The following is a 17,288-nucleotide window of genomic DNA, read 5'->3' as shown; positions in this document are numbered from 1 at the left end:
GATCACCACAATAACCAGGTTTTATCCTCTGGCCACCATGACTAAAAATTTCATGACCATCTAGGCATTCATTTATCATTCAGCCTCAGGTAGTCATTAGAAGGGAGAAAATGTAACAGTCAAAATGATCAAAAATAGTCGTTGGAGCATGAATATGATGGGTGGATATGTATGTTGGATATTTTGGCTGCAGAGAGGAAAGATCAGCACCGGGTTCATCCCCCTGGACCATGCATATCAATACAAAACTTCATTACAATCTGTTTAGTAGTTCCAAAGATATCTCTGGACCAAAGTCTTGAACAGTCCAAAAAAGCCAACCTAAATTCAGAGCAGTGCAACATGTAGCACATGAACCATAAGGGAATTCTTAGGGATGACCTGGATTCAGGAGTTTTTCTCTGCTGTTTCACATGATTCGTCACAGTAGCCACCAGGAAATATCTTATTAGTTTTATATTGCAGGAGCCATGGCTGTATATGCCATAACATTGTTAAAATAGTAGGATAAAATATCTTATAAAATATCTTATCTTGCACCATATTTTTTGATCATTCAAACAGTAATCAGCTGTACTCTCATGGTCTTTTTAGATAATGGGATCAATACATGTCAGCTTGCTCAGGGAGTGATCAAACTGTTTTTGAAACTCCGCTGACAACAACACCCGTTGCTCGACCTCCATGCATATACTCGCACTAACATAACAAACTACGCAGCAGTCCCAAAACTAAGTAAGCTTATAAAACCCACTTACCCTCAGTAGTTTTGGCTTTTCACTGCCCTCATTACTCATTTTTCACCACCTCCGTCAGGGCATGATGCATGGAAAAACTGGATTATGCTTGACAAGGGTCGCAAATGCTGATCACTGGGCAGCGGTGTCATGTTAATAGAGCTCTGAATGGAGATCTTTGTTGATAATACAAGGCCTGGCAGCCTCCCACTCACAGTGGCAGCCCTGTGGTGTTAATGGCTTCATCATTGGCAGGCAGACCACGTCAGTGCTTTAAATCACTTATTAGCCCTGGGGATAAATGCACTAGGGGACCTCACTGTGTTAGCTTGATAGCATTTCACCTAATGTTTAGCCTATTTAATTAAAGGAAACACATGCACATGCATACAAGAATTCAGACCATCTCAAAACAATGCATTCAGGAAATATTGAGCCCCCTACACTTTCTTTTGACATTTTGTTATGTTGCAACCTCATGCTAAAAAATATTTAAATTCATTATTTCCCTCATCAATCTACTCTCAGTAGCCCATAATGACAAAGTCAAAACAGAATTTTAGAAAATTTCACAGATTTATTAGAAAAGAACAACCAAAACATCACATTGACATAAGTTACAGTCTTGAATTTTCTTGGCTATGAAAAGCTTTGCACTAAGCTACTCCAGTGTTGTCTTGGCTGTGTGCTCAGGGTCATTGTCCTGTTGGAAGCTGAACCTGCGGTCCAGTATGAGGCCCTGAGCGCTCTGAACCAAGTTTTCATTAAGAATATCACTGTACTTTGCTCTTTTCAACTTTCTCTCAACCCTGACCAATCTCCCTGTCCGTGCTGCTGAAAAACCTTCCTACAGCATGATGTCGCCACCACCATGCTTCACTATCGGGATGGTATAAGGCAGGTGATGAGCAATGCCTAGGTTCCTCCGCTTAGAACTGAGGCCAAACGGTTCAATCTCATTTGAGCAGAGAATCTTGTTTCTCACTATCTGAAAGTCTTTTAGGTGCTTTTTTTGCAAACTTTCACTGAGGAGAGGCTTCTGTCTGGCCACTCTATTATAAAGCCCAGACCGGTGGAGTGCTGCAATGATGGTTGCTTTTCTGGAAGTTTCTCCCATCAGGAGTGACCATCGGGGTCTTGGTCACTTCTCTTACCAAGGCCCTTCTCCCCCAGTTGCTCAGCTCTAGGAAGCATCCAGGTTGCTCCAGTTTTTCCATTTAAGAATTATGGAGTCCACTGTGCTCTTGTGAACCATCAATGCAGAAGAATTTTTTATTGTAGCTCTCCCCAGATCTGTGCCTTGACACAATCCTGTCTCTGAGCTCTCCAGGCAGCTTCTCCAACCTCATGGCTTGGTTTTTTTTATATATATGCATGGTCAGCTTTGAGACCTTAAATAGACAGATGTGTGTCTTTTCAAAGCATCTCCAATCAATTGAATTGGCCACAAGTAGACTCCAATCAAGGTATAGAAACATTTCAAAGATGATCAAGAGAAATTGGAGGCACCTGAGCTAAATTTCAAGTGGGTCTGAATACTTCTGTCAATGTATATATTTTTAAGAAATTTGCAAATAATTCTGAAATTCTGTTTTCCCTTTGTCATGTGTTGAACTAAAAAATGAAAACGATTTTAACACAAGGCTGTAATATAACAAAATATGAAAAATGTGGAGGGTTCTGAATACTCTGTGAATGCACTTTAGGTGAGTTCAATTATCACATGGTTATTTTATTTTTCTTTGTGTGCAAATGGCATTGACTGGGTTTGTTCTTTTTTGATGATCTGTATACCTAGTGTGCTTGTTTTGTGTTTTATATTAAAAAAATAGGTGGGTACAGTATGTATTTTCCCTCAGACACTCAACGTTCAGAATATGAATTTGAATGTAAGGTCTTTCTTGCCTTCCACTTTCTCTATTCTAATCTCTTTGCGTTTTCTTTCCTGCTTCCTCCAAATTTCCTTTCTCAGGCTGGCGCGAGATGCCCCAGACAGATGCACCAGTCACTTTGATGCTGTGGCCCAAATACGAGGGGAGGCCTTCTTTTTCAAAGGTATTCAAGCCTAAAAGGAGAAAGTGAACAAGAGAGACAGACAGACAGACAGACAGACAGATCAAGAGTGACACTGAGAGAGAAGGGAGAAAAAGAGGTGAACAGAGAGGAGATAAAGTGAAAGAGTAAGGGACAGGGGCCGGGCACAAGACAGAGCGGTGGCTCCAACGATCGATAGAAAGCCAAGTCATGTGTGGCTCCTCAGACTTGTATCACAGGCTCACACACCATCACATATACTGCAGTCTAAATAAAACGTTCCTTTAGTGGCCATGCTGTCGTGCTGTAAACATATAATTTGCTCATCTTGAAATTGATCTTTTCGTCTCATTGGCGAGTCTGGCCAGTATATTTACAGAGCAAGAGAACTATCATCAACATGTTTAATGAGGTAAGATTGAAAATGATTTTAATAACATAACTTTATATGATGTGTATCGGCTAAGGTTCCCCTTCTTGTTAAATAGTTTCTCCTCTCTCCTCCTAAGCACAAGCCCTACTGCTTGATTGCCAAATACTCTTGTTCACAAGTAGATAAATGTAACCGAACTAAACTAACAAGGTAACATCATTTATTATTTTTAAATAAACATTTTAATTAAAAATTTTTCTAAAACATGGTCAACGTGAAGGAGAGGGAGGACTTTTGTTATGATTATTGCAAACATGGCACATGTATTGTGAAGAGGCTCCAAGCTCTAACGTGTTCCTGACCATCACAGGGAAGTACTTCTGGCGACTAACTCGAGAGAAGCACCTGGTGTCTCTGCGTCCGGCTCAGATCCATCGCTTCTGGAGGGGCCTTCCACCCAATCTGGACAGTGTGGACGCTGTGTATGAGAGACCAGGGGACCACAAAATTGTGTTTTTTAAAGGTCAATGTCTCTATCTGATTTCAAGTTTCACTTGTATTTTGTATTTGTGCGGATTTAATTGTGGATTAAATATCAGCATGACATTTATTCATTTTTAAGTGTTTCTGATATAACTGGGTGGATATATTGTAAACTAAAGGCATAATTACTCTTTTTAATTATTACATTTTTGTTTACCTCTCAGGTCTAAAGTACTGGGTGTTTAAAGACAATAACGTGGAGGAAGGTTACCCTCGTCCAATCAGTGACTTTGGCCTACCTTCAGAAGGCGTAGACGCAGCCTTCGTTTGGCTCCACAACGACAAAACCTACTTCTTCAAGGACAACCACTACTGGCGCTACGATGATCACGTGAGGCGAATGGACATGGGCTACCCTAAAGACAGCACGCTTTGGAAGGGGCTGCCACCACAGCTGGACGACGCCATGAGGTGGTCTGATGGTGAGGAGCCTTAGAAATGAACCCTTCCTTCTTCTTTAGTTTTCATTTTACCTCCTCTAACTGACAAATCCATTGATTCCAAAGCGTTTGTTTCTTCATGCACTGTACATCTATATAGCAACATTAGTTTTAAATTATGCCAAAATTGAAACAGAGCCTTGAACAGAAATCTCTTCATCACTGGAAAAGTAATAGAAAATGTGAGGACAGATTCATAAAGTCTTATGTGGTTCTAACGGGAACTGTGAAAAGTTGGGAAAAATTGCAACACCAAGGTTATATTAACTTTTATATGAAAAACACACAACTGTTACGTTTATTCAATAACAGCATTATTTAAGTGTTTTATCATGCAAGTGAATGCTATAAACTAACTGCACACTCACACTCTGCGTCCACACAAAACCTCACAAACAGATTTACAGGCTCTCTGCAAATATGATGTATACATAGCCTATACAATAACAAATAATCAGTGACCCATAAAAAAGTGAACTGTGGTTATGGAAAATGAATTGTGCTGCAGTATGTTTGCCTTAAGGGACCTTTTGGATGCAAGCTGCTCAAGTTTCCAGACAACAAACTTTTTAGATTACAGTCACTGAGCCAGTCTACCAGAGAGAGGTCGTAAGACTGGCATCGCAGCTTGCCAACAACAGGCTTGACCTTTACACTGCAAACACAGCGGAGAGCCGTGTTGGGTGTTATAAATCCACACGCCGGTCTCCCCTTATTAATCCATGTTGCCACAGTGGAGTGAGCTCAGTGGAGTCAGTCAGATTCACAGGGAGCACACCATTTGAGAAACACTGCGTTGGCATGACAAGATCACTGATCTAATCAAGGAGGTCCAGCACAGAATGTTCCTCCTGCATTAACCTCAGCACAATCAATGTCTCACAGTCAATCCTGATCCGGTTCTACAGATCCATCCTCCGATACTGCCGCGCTCCAAGATGGAGCTGAGGTTTGTCATTTGAACAGTTGAGCAGTCAGTCAGCTTGCAGTTGTCTTCTGTGGAAGTCCTGAATGGCACAACAGCATGAAAGAAAATGCCAATTTTAGCCGTTTGACAGACTGCCCTTTGGCATACAGATTCACACTATCTGCCTGAGCATCAGTTACTTCCCTTACAGCCGTCAACCGCCACAGTTTTTGCATTTCTGCCATTGAGCTTCCACATGAACAAATGACGATGTCGATCAAAGAATGGATGATATGTTAGAAATGGGGCCAGCTCGAGTCTGTGAGTGACCTTGCATTCCAAATATTTCAGCTTCATAAACTAGGCATTTGTGGTGTGTCACTGTGGCAGCACGGGCACTACCGTCTGTTCCTATATAATTAAACAGCTTCCGGAATATAATTAGAGTCTGTGTGATTTCTGAAACACATCAGGGAAGAAGTGTCAGTGCCAGATGGACGACACAAGTCTTGTTCTCTGCTAACGACCTCAAATTGGCTCATATTTTTCATGACATATGGTCGACCACTAAACAGCAATTGTCAGTAACTTGAAAAAGTCATCACCAGTCACTGGTGACCTTTTTCAAACATAAGTCAGTCAATTATGATCTTTGATCAGCGATCGAGCAGTTCTACTTCATACAGTAAGCACACACCTTCTGTAGCAAACAAGATATTGCTTTGTTAGGAATGATATAAGTGATACATTTGCAGTACTGTTACAGATCTGGATGTGTTTCCTACAGTATTCTGTAGACAACTCTGTGTCTGACACAGAGTAGATCAGCCGGATATTAATATCAGCTCTCAGAGCTATGACACATGTTTCACCAGCCTTTGTTGGATATTTCTAATTAACGACATTCACAGGAGCAGAGCTCTGAAGTACTGAACACACCTTTGTTTTATCTTTTGAAAAAATCAGTTGCCTAACATTTAGCATATTGCCTTTGTAATTTCCTCCATGTACAAATAATGCTGTCAGATATTTACCACGCTGTCCAGCTGAGTGAAATAGTTTAGTCGATATAAATCGGACCATTCGCCCCAGAAAGACCGGGGGGTATTTACACACAACAATTTTAATGAGCAATTGATAAAGTTATGTAATGCATATTTATCTTACATTATTCAGTTAGTGAGTGTGGGTGTGTGTGTGTGTGTGTGTGTGTGTGTGTGTGTGTGTGTGTGTGTGTGTGTGTGTGTGTGTGTCTCAGAGAGAGCTCACAGCTCGCCTTGTGTAATTATGTGTGGTATTAGCGTGACATTAGCCATTATGAGCAGTCATTATTAGGGTGTTCCAGAAAATAAATTGCAATAAGAAAAATTCATCACACTATGCCACTACATTGTATGAACACAAGGGGTTGAAGTTTGTTGAGACAGTGTAAATACTGTAGAAGATTCACGATATGTGTGCCAGTTAACACAGTTTGATGCATCTTATCTCTTTATGGAAACCCTTGCCCTCTAAGTGTATTTTGATCATATACATGATATGTACATTTTTTGTCTGCAGCTTATTTGTTCTGATGTTTCTCTCACAGTTAGAACTCGAAAAGTGAATTAATAAGTGCACTGAGATTTAGACTCTCTGACTAAATAGGCTGAAACCAAGAGCCTGGTTCATAACTTGATTTAATTACTGTGCAGCATAGGAGGATGTGGAGGACAATAGTATAAGACTTAATTAGTAACAAAATATGAAATAAATCAAGAAGGAAGCTATTATCCTGGTCTCTGAAAGTATCGAATAATATTAAAAGTAATGAAGGACATTTTCACAGCAAGGACATATTTTTTCAATGCTTTCAACAAGAAAGAAAAAAATCCATTTAGACTCACCTTATTGAGTTAAATTGATTTGTGTGAACTACTTTTTTCAAACCGGCCATCAGATTTATGTTTACTTATTACTTGGCTGTACGATATTCTCTTAAGTACACAGGATGTAACTTCTGCTGCTAGTCAATCAAAACAATAACAAGAGACGGTGTTTGGTGACATTGTAAAGAAGTATGGGATCATGAGAGTCGTTCACCGTCGTCTTCACCACCATTGCCGTCATTGCAGTTAGCTACTCCCAGATTAGGATTCCTTCAGTGTCACTTGTTCAGGAGGTTTTTACTGGAAGCCGGATTATCTGCTCCTCCTCTCCAAATCAAATGGACCATGTGATTAAAACTGGTAGAAACACAGAATAAAGCCATTTCATGTTAAATATCAGTGATTCACTGACGGTGTTTTATTGGAAGTTGTAAGAAGAAATTCTTGTGCATTTAAGAACCAAAAACCATCTCAATGTAGTTTTACATCTCCTGTCTCTGGCTTCTCTCTGGAGCTCTATAGTAACAACAGGTTGGTGAGCCAATCAGAAGAGAGGCTCAGTGGCTGACTGCTTTCTGAGTGATCGAATTAAAATATAGCAGATTTCAAGTATACACTCAGAGAAACCAAATCATGCAAGGTTAGATGGTGGGTCTAGGTGCGCTGGGCTTGGGGCAATTGAGAGGCGACCAAATGAAATGGGCCGTTACCTTGATTAAAACCAACTGCTGGAAATATTTGGGATAATGTAAGTACACAAGGGAACAAAATATATAACATAGGTGTAGTTATTTTTATACATTTAAAATACCTTTAAAACTGGATAATTAAACATCTAAACCCATATGTTCTTTATAAATCCAGTGTAATCCTCTCAGTCACAGCAGAACGCCAGCATTAGTTCCACTTTATAAGTGAGACTCAAACACAGACCAAATATTGCATGTCACTGGCAGTCAACAAATCAATTGCTCTGGTGCTGAAGGGTAAAATAAGCTGTCATGCTTGATTGTAACCCACTATTGCATGTTGTTATGGTAATCCAAGCGACATGTGCACATTAAAGTTTGGTTGTTTCCTATTCTAATTATAAAGGGAGGAGGACGTTAAGAGTTCATTAAACAGCTGCTGATGTTATTCAGTAAACTACTTATAGTCAGTGTGTTAACTCTTGACCCTGCGAAGTCTGAAAGGTCAGTGATGTGGTTTGACTTGAATAAGCATCATTTTGTTGTTTAACTTTGTTTTTGCTTGTGTTATGTACTGGTTATTATACTGTTATAAACTCATAGTTATAAACCCTAGACTGAATAGTTGTACTACTATTCTGTAATGAACTATCATATTTGACACATAAAGGCATTTTATAACAAAATATTTCATACTTCACTTACACTCTGCCATAAATCTTGAACGCAGTAATGCACAGTAAAAAGAAAATCAGCAATACATCCATATTTGATGTATCCTTTCTACATCAATAGAAACTTTGCAAAAATACTGTTTTTGGCCTGTAATGTAATGTATTAATTAAATTTTATGACTGAACAATTGTAGAGATATAATCATATATTGTGATCGCTTTGTCTAAGTAAATGACACTTTCAACTTATCATATCAGCATGTTCCTGCCATTTCCTTTGACTAGATAAGAGCCTCTGATCTGGAGTCGGCCCCCAGGCGCTGGAGAAAGGTTGCCTGCTGTTCCTAAGCAATTATGATAGGTCAAATGCTGAGGACATACTTCCCATAGGGATTATTAATGTTTACTTTAGCTTGCATTGTTTTGGCTGCCTTTACCAAGCAAATCTCCTCTAAGGGATGCTTCCACCAGTTCTCCAGATTAAGCCTTAATAAAAACACATGTAGATGTCGAAAACTGGCAGAAAAACAACTCATTAGCAGGAGGTACTCAGTCCTTGTTTCAGGCCACTCTCAATGGGAGCAAGCAACATCACCTCTCTCCCCTGCGGCAGCTCCCAGCTGAATGTGTGGCGGCTCTTTTCCCTGTTGGTTGTTTAGAGGTCTGTGTTGTGTCTGAGCTTTCGCCAGCTTCACAGGTCCTGCTCCAAGCTCTTTGATGTGTGTGTACGTGTGAGTGGGAACGAGACAAATCCAAAAGAGGGGACAGCCCCAGCAAAATCCACAATTCTATGGAAAGACACATACAAATACAAGCACGTACTGTATATAAACAAGAATACACATATTCACATATATCCACACCTTTGGACCAGGGAGCTGGAGCCACATCAAAGCCTTTATCTGCTTTCAGGCTGCTTCCGCAAGCCTAGGATGAAGAGAAAAACAGTGAAATAGACAGAGGTGAAGTGAGGAAGATGCAGTGACAACTCATCACTGCTGAACAGTGAGTCAGAAGAGTGTTAAGGAGAGACAGAAGCCAAAGAGAAATCACAGGTTTAAGAGATGGATAAGAAAAGTGATGAGAGGAAATGACTGGCTTGATAAGAACAATGCTGGAGGGAGAGCAGAAATAAGTTAAAGGAAGGAGCAAAAGAGCATCCATAATGTTAGTTATACATTAGTCTTTCTGGATAAGCCTGCTCATATATGTCTTTTTACTGTATTTTAATACTTGATATGCATCATTGTTGTGCTTTTGTCTGCCTTAAGGGCAAAGACAATGGAATGTGATGAGTTTCATATTAAATTGATTTCTGATCCTTGTTGTTCTGTCTCAATCTCATAGCACACAATAATAACAACCCTTTCTCTTCCCTCTCCTCATCAAGGCTCGTCCTATTTTTTCAAGGGGAAGGAGTACTGGCGAGTGCCGGGCAGCGACATGGAGGTGGAGCCAGGATACCCCCGCCTCATCGCTAAGGACTGGCTGCTGTGCACCGAGATGCAGTCGGACTCTCCAGACACAGAGCCCAAAAGTACAGAGACGAGAATCAACGGGCACCATCACCCAGACCACGCAGAGAATGGATACGAAGTTTGCTCCTGCACCTCTGACACCGCCTCGCCTTTGGGTGTCCGCCCCTCCCCATCTCCCATCTGGCTCCTGCCGCCACTCTGGACGCTCTCGCTGGCCCTCCGCTCTGAACTGCTATGATGCCAAAGCATGGGACAAAGTTCTCAAGTTGGGTACAAGAGAGAGACTCACTCGTGGAGGGCCAGTGGAAACTAAATACAAACTTAAAAATTTTGTTCATATAAATATCAATTGGTATGTTTTGCTATTATTTTGCTGTTATTTATTTCACATGCCATTTGGTGGTCATCTAAAGCACCTTGCAGTATGAGTAGTGCATACAGTTATCATGCTATTACACTAGGGTATCCCTAGTAATCATCAATCCACTGACAATAACAGTGCTAGTACCGTACTTTACAGATTGAGTTACACAGAATCACAAGTTCTATTCTTTACCGTCTTGAGTGACTAAACTGTCTCTGAAAGGAAAGAGTGGGACTGATCAACATCAACTGTTCACATCTACAACAGTTTTCTGCACCACACTGATGATAATTACTTTTTTCATGTTGAAGTTTACAGCAATAATGAATGGCATTGTGGGATGTAAGCAGATAGACATTGATTAAAAGGTACATTTTTACCTTAAAGGAATAATTCCACATTTTGGGAAAAAATCTTACTGGGAGTCGGACGAGAAGATCGATACAACTCTCGTGTCTGTACGCTAAATATGAAGCGATAGCCAGGAGCTGCTTAGCTTAGCTTAGCATAAAGATCGGAAACAAAGGGAAACAGCTATAGCCTGGCTCTGTCCAAAGGTACAGGAACTCATTCCACTCAAGAACGCCTCTAAAGCTAATGATCACATTTTATCTAGTCCATACAAAAACAGTGTACAATGAAGAGTGCTAGTTTTTACAGGTAGTTGTGTGCTGGTAGGCAGATTGTGTTACCTTCAGACAGAGCTTACTGTTTCTCCCTGTTTCCAGGCTTTATGTGAGGCCAAGCTAATCTGCTATATTAATATAACTTCTGGCAGGAATGTAAATTAGCATATTCCCCAAATTGTCTGACTATTGCTTTAAATCGTGCCTGGCAAGCAGACCTTTCTGCCAAGCTGCTTACTGCATCCCAGCATTCTCCACCAATGAAATTGGTTGGTTTCAGTTACAGTTAAGGTTATGGCCACAGTTGGGGTTTGGTTCCACCAATCCTCAAGAAAGAGAGAGGACTTTAACTCAGTCGGACAGGTAGAGCAGCCTGAAAGACTTAAACCAGGGCAAAGAATGACATTCGGAAATACAGATACTATCGTTAGACAGGTAACTGACACCTGGGCATGTATCAAGGCAGACAGGTGAAAAGTACCCTGGGATTTAGTGTAGATAGATAGTTAGGCTTACAGATGAACAGCCCCATGGGGTGTTGACAGGATGACACATGAATGGCAAGCTGGGATGTCGACAGGTAGATGAATGGCGCCCAGGGCTTCAAAAAGGTAAACAGGTGAATACCATTAAGTGCAGCTACGTGGAGAAAAGGGCACGCTGGGATGTGGGAAGTGAGACAAATGAATGATTTCTTGTTAGACAGAGAGTTAAGATCCCAGACTTTCTTAATGTCGCTTAACGTCATTATCTTCGCTTAAATCCCTTACCCGTACTCCCCACGCTTTTCGAGGAACTGCTGCTCATGTATCTCCATGAATTTATCACTTTCACCCCCGATACAAAAGCATTCCCTGCCTCTATCAGAGGCAGTATCGGTTTTGTTGTATTTTTTGTATTGAATATGGATAGATTGTGATTCCATATTGCTTTGATCAGATTATAGTTCACTGAGCCTTTTCTTCATCAATCCAAGCTCCTACTGGTGACGTCCTTCGCAGACCTCACAAGATAGCAACCGGATTTATTATTGCTGATATATTTACCTACAGTTTAAGTATAGACACAGATATATTTGAGTCGAGATGTTCCATGGTTCCTGCAAAACCAAGTGGACTGTGTATATTTCAAGCTGTGTTTTCTAATGTAAAATATTTTTGTAAAAAAATAAAAGAATCCGAATGACTTTATCGGCCAAATGTGTGGTCACATGAATTCATATCAGGACAGATTATTTAGAGTGGTCAGTCTTGCAGCTGTGAGGGCCGAGTGTGTAATTATTTAGTGTCATTGAAACAGAGCCCGGGCTTGAAGACAGATGAAGGTAACATGACAGCTTGCAGACACAAACTGGGAGATGTTCTCCATCTCTCTGATGTTATTAAGCATGTTTTCTCTTGTAATGGTCACTGCTGTTCACCGGGAATGTAAAGCACATTGTGTCATCACACCACACACTCACACTTTTGAGTGGCTTTATGAACAGATTGGCACAATATATATATATATATAGCATTTTTTTTAAAGGGAAGAACATTGGTGAAGTAATATCACCTGATTCACAAATTTCCAGCAGCTCAAAGTGAAAAAAAAGTGCTTGGGAATATTGAACAAAAACCTGATGTCAGCCATAGGTTTCACTCTCACTTCAGTTAACTAAGAGGTTGAAGATGACCCCCACCAAATCCTGTACAACCACACTTCACTCTGTTTTGAGGTAAAATAAGCACGCATAAAAAGCATCAACCACTATTTCCACAGTAATGAGCCTCTTGCTTGATTGTTTATTATTCTATTTACAAGTGCATTTTCTATCCTGCAAGTTCATTTTATTCTGAGATTAACAACTTCCATTGTGTTTTGTTGTAATAGGTTGTACTGTTATGATTTTCAATATACTTTTTTTTTAAATTCCACATTAGTTTAAAATGAATTCATTGTTATTCCCCCAGCATCTCCCTGTTGTCACGCCGTGCAGGTCGAGGTGTGACACCACTAAGAGCAGCAATTTTTCTTCCCTCCTCTTGACACACTTGAGTGGTGTTAATTAACTGGTGTGACTCGGCGGCCACCGGGAGAGCACCTGCTCCCGGGGGCGAATGCAGCAAGATGGGTCACTTTTCAGCAGTTTGACCACTGATCCTACTTTAGCTGCTGTTCTAAACAAACCAATTCCAAAAAGTTTTAGCACTGTGTATACACTGAAGTTATTTGATGAGGGAATTGTTTTTTTAGTTAGTTAGTTTTTAATTTAGGTTACTGCTTTTTCAAAAATCCTTTCATTTTTATCAGCGGTTCTACATTGACTGTATTTAATTAATACATTATAACCTGATGGTCTTGATTGGTGCTGCTGTCTCATAACTGTCGATTTTTATTTAGTCAGGTTTGCATTAAACTCAAGACTTCTGTGTCTCCTGAGGCCCCTGATCTGTGACTCTTTCCATGTTTGAGGGCCTACAGTTTAATCCCAACTAATGACTGCAAAACACATACACACATCACATACACACATTGTATTACAAATCATCTTTTGTTCCTTTCATTCTGGTACTTTTCATAGGAACTTCATGAAGAATGAACCATGGAAGAAACCCTCAACAAAAACCACTGACAGCTCTGATGAAGAAGTTTGAGTTTTTAGAGGGGAGCATACAGAAAAATAAAAAAACAGACAAAGAAATGAAAGACAAACAGGCGCGCAGGCAGACATTTGGACTGCTATGGCTGACATCTGTAGAAAAGTTACTAACTGGTAGATTTTTTTTTAAATATATATAAGAATCCACTGGAAACTGAGGAAAAGTTTCAACAGTTTTCATATAACTTGTGAGGCTCCTTGGCAGACAGATGCCAAACTCACAAACTCCAGACTCCTACAGTAAGATGAAATGCAATGCCAATAGCCTGTGCAGAAGAACTGACCTGTGGAGTCCTCTGTTAAACACTTTGTGTATGTAATCATGCGTGTCCACGCACCAAAGTATACTGTTCCCTCAGTCACTGCACTGTGGAAAAGTGATGCTGTCAAGAGCCCAGTTCCTTGTTGATGCACGAAAGAGGGTGGGGGCTGGGTGGGGGTCAGCAGAAGGAGCTGTTTCAAGCTTTCATGGTGGGAGAATTGGCAGACTTCTCAGACAGATCTCTGGCAGCTCTCTGCCGTCACATTCCACAAGAGGTCATATTGAATTCAACTCTTGCCCACACAAACCAGGGGATACGGCAGGAAGGAAGGGTGCGCCGGCTCGTTTCTACGCAGCTGAAGTTTGAGTAGAGGCATTGCCTCCAAGTCCTGTCGTCCGGTGTGACGAAGTGACACTGCAGGACATGAGCGACATCACCTTGATGGAACATGTGTGGACTAGTGCAGCAAAAACAGACGCAGGGTACAAGCAATGTATGAAGCTGAAATGTCATGAGGGAACTGAAAGCGCAAATAACAAGAAATTCCTCAAATCTGCAAGTAACACTGTCAGAATATACAGGTTATTATGAAGTTTTAAAGTTTTGTTTTTGACTTACACCTAATGTCAGTAATTTCATCATTATTCTGCCACGCAAAATGAATTAGAGGGTTTTTTCAAAAAAAGCAAAATACCGGGTCAGTGGATGAGAGGAGAGACACTCCTGATCTCACTGGACCGTCATTCTGGCCTTTCTCTGGTGAACAAACTGACACAGTTTATTGGGTGATGACTGTGAAATGCCCTGAAGGCCTTTAATGCAGTCCAGATAAAACAGCAACACACAAGTTTCTAAAGCTCACTGTTCTCATTTATTATCCAACAGGAAACAAGTCCAACGTGACTCATTAATGCATTCAAAGCAAACAAGATGTACTGCTTTGCATGTGAATAATTCAGAGGTGTGTAAGTATGTGCAAACAGGTGCGATTTTTGAGATAATAATAACTGGCAGCAGTTTAATTTGTTATATATCCAGCTCCCTATTAAGCGTCTTTGTAGACAGTTATTAGAAAACTGATACATTCAGTTATGATGAGAATGATTCGCCCTTAAAGTAAATTTCATATTGTGTTGGTAGACAGTGTGTTGCCAAGCAAGGTGGTCTTAAAAGTTTATTTCAATGCAAGACATGCAGGTGGGTGGCAAGATCTGTAGCTCTCCATCTTAATGAAAATGTTGACTATCATATAGCTGTGCACCTTTTTCACCAAGCAGACAGTATATATATATATATATATATACATATATATATATATATATATGTCCCGATGTTCGGCTGAAGAGATGAGCAGGGCACAATGCCACAACACGTGGTGTTAGCAGTTAGTGAAGGCTGACCTTGTAGGAGACGGCACAGTCAAGGATATAAAGTTCTCTCATAATAAACATGGTTTATAATGTGCAAGGTATGTAACTAAAATGAAAAAATATTAAATATATGAATGGATTTTTTTTTTTTTTAAAGATGGTGTGTGCAGTAGGCTAAATTAAAAAAATAGATGCTCAATGTCAAAGTTGAAAGCTTGATTGATGGCTTAATATGAAAAACAGCTGTGTGAAAAGACAAGATAAAGAGATAGTCTACACTATCCTCAGGCCTACAAACATGCACACACATTCACACACTCTTGTTTCTCTCAGATTTGAGGAATTATATTGTCATCCTAAATGTAACCAAAAAACAGATAACACTAAATGGTTAAACTTACATGTGGGGACAAGGTTTTGTCACCAGAGGGGAGGTAAGTCCTCACAATGTCATCGTGTTAACAGGTAAAATGTCCCCACACAGCACACACAACAAACCCTTCATTCATTTCTTTCCTAATGAGGGATATATCCATGTGCTGTAAAAAAAAATAATAATAATACAGTTAAGATATTATTTACTTTCCATCTGTAACTGAAGTCATGTACTTTTTCACAGGCATAGCTGTCCTTGAATTATCATTAGTGTGGTTGACCATTGTTAAAATTCATTACACAGTGTGTCCTGATAAAACAGGTCATTTTGCCCTTGCATGAACGTGATGAGTTGAGGTACCACTGTGTGTATGTGTGTGTGTGTGTGTGTGTGTGTGTGTGTGTGTGTGTGTGTGTGTGTGTGTGTGTCAGTCTCATTGCATTGTATGTGTTACAAAATTCCATTTAAATTGTAATTTAATAGGCAACTTACATTTAGTCTGTATGCAGTTTTGCAAGTATATTAGGACACATTAGGAGTCTCTTCTGTAGCCAGAGTGAACACCTGAAGGCCTTTGCACCAACTATCACCAGCAGAGACTTAATGTGGGCCAGGAGGAACCAATCAATCATTCTGTAGGAACCACAGAGCAGCTAAAATATTCAAAACCAGAGCAAACCCCTGCAGAGTGGACACCTGCGACAGTGGCTGGTGGGCCGCTTACAGCAAAATACACCAACTGTCCTGTATAGTCAAACTTTCTGACTCACTGAAACACTCACTCCACTGAAAAGGAGAAGAGTAAACACTGAATTAATATATTTTTTTATAGACATGAATACATGCACAGCAGCCGTAGCCTGTTGTCAGCGGTGCATCATTATGCAGACCTGCACAGCACTGTGAATGTAGCCTTATTCTAGGCTCAGGATTCTTGATGACATGAAGGAGCACTGCTGGACAATACTGCACAGGCATTATACAATAACTAGTGGTCACTGAACTTATATCTGTTAAATTGCAGCAGCAGTAGCCCTTTGATATCAGATTTCCAGTGAGACTGAGAGTGGGCAGAGAGTGGGATGCGTCAAGGAAATTGTACTGGTCCCTCCACTATGAGTCAGAAAATTCCATCCATCCATTTTCTACCGCTTATCCTCTAGTAGGGTCGCGGGGGGGCTGGAGCCTATCCCAGCATCTTTTCGGGCGAGAGGCGGGGTACACCCTGGACAGGGCGCCAGTCCATCGCAGGGCAAACACATAGAGACAGACAACCATTCACACTCACAGCCACACCTATGGTCAATTTAGAGTATCCTATTAGCCTAGTCCCCATTTTGGATGTCTTTGGACTGTGGGAGGAAGCCGGAGTACCGGGAGAGAACCCACACTGGCACGGGGATGAGTCAGAAAAATTGAATTCCTAAAAAAAAATGTCTTCCTTTACATAATTGACATTTGACAATGTGGTAACAGTGTTTCTGCAACTCAAAAGATGTTTTAATAACAATGTTTCCAGGTATTCCACAACACTGACATTGATTATTTGATTATATTTATTTCCTGAGTGAATGTTTGTCATGTTATTTCATTTTTTAGGAAAACTAATATCCAGAGAGTGAGATATAGCAAGATGACAAAATGACTTAAGATTATGAGTTTTCCTTGATGTTTTCACATCAGTGTCTGAAAACAGTGAACCACAGACCTGGTCTCTTGTACAGTCCTCTATTGCCCTCCTCTGGTAGTATAATATATAGAAAGTGTGCAAAACACTAATCCATGAGCTCCTACACAGATGAACTGCCTCATATATGTTTGAAAAAATCTGTGAAGCCCACAGTCAAGATCAACATTTGAAATATTACATAATTTTTAATAGGTGTTAGCAAAAGGTTTGTTCCT

The 17,288-nt window shown here is 40.3% G+C and overlaps 1 protein-coding gene across 1 annotated transcript in view; it reads left to right on the top strand.

Annotated features, from left to right (window-relative positions):
• LOC111655635 (matrix metalloproteinase-17-like) overlaps window positions 1-11,923 on the top strand; it is an 80,932-nt gene extending 69,009 nt beyond the window's left edge. The window contains exons 7-10 of the mRNA XM_023407110.1: window positions 2,710-2,792; window positions 3,515-3,667; window positions 3,852-4,109; window positions 9,656-11,923. Coding sequence (XP_023262878.1) covers window positions 2,710-2,792; window positions 3,515-3,667; window positions 3,852-4,109; window positions 9,656-9,981 — 820 coding nt within the window. The 3' untranslated portion in view covers window positions 9,982-11,923. The remainder of the gene's footprint in view (window positions 1-2,709; window positions 2,793-3,514; window positions 3,668-3,851; window positions 4,110-9,655) is intronic.
• Window positions 11,924-17,288: the final 5,365 nt, after the last annotated feature.

The sequence above is a fragment of the Seriola lalandi genome, unplaced genomic scaffold (assembly GCF_002814215.2).
Source record: "Seriola lalandi dorsalis isolate HSWRI2012SDOR001 ecotype SW California unplaced genomic scaffold, Sedor1 jcf7180002054328, whole genome shotgun sequence".
NCBI classification, from domain to species: Eukaryota; Metazoa; Chordata; class Actinopteri; order Carangiformes; family Carangidae; genus Seriola; species Seriola lalandi.
Note: the sequence above shows the minus strand (reverse complement) of the source record. Positions and strands in the feature narration are given on the sequence as shown.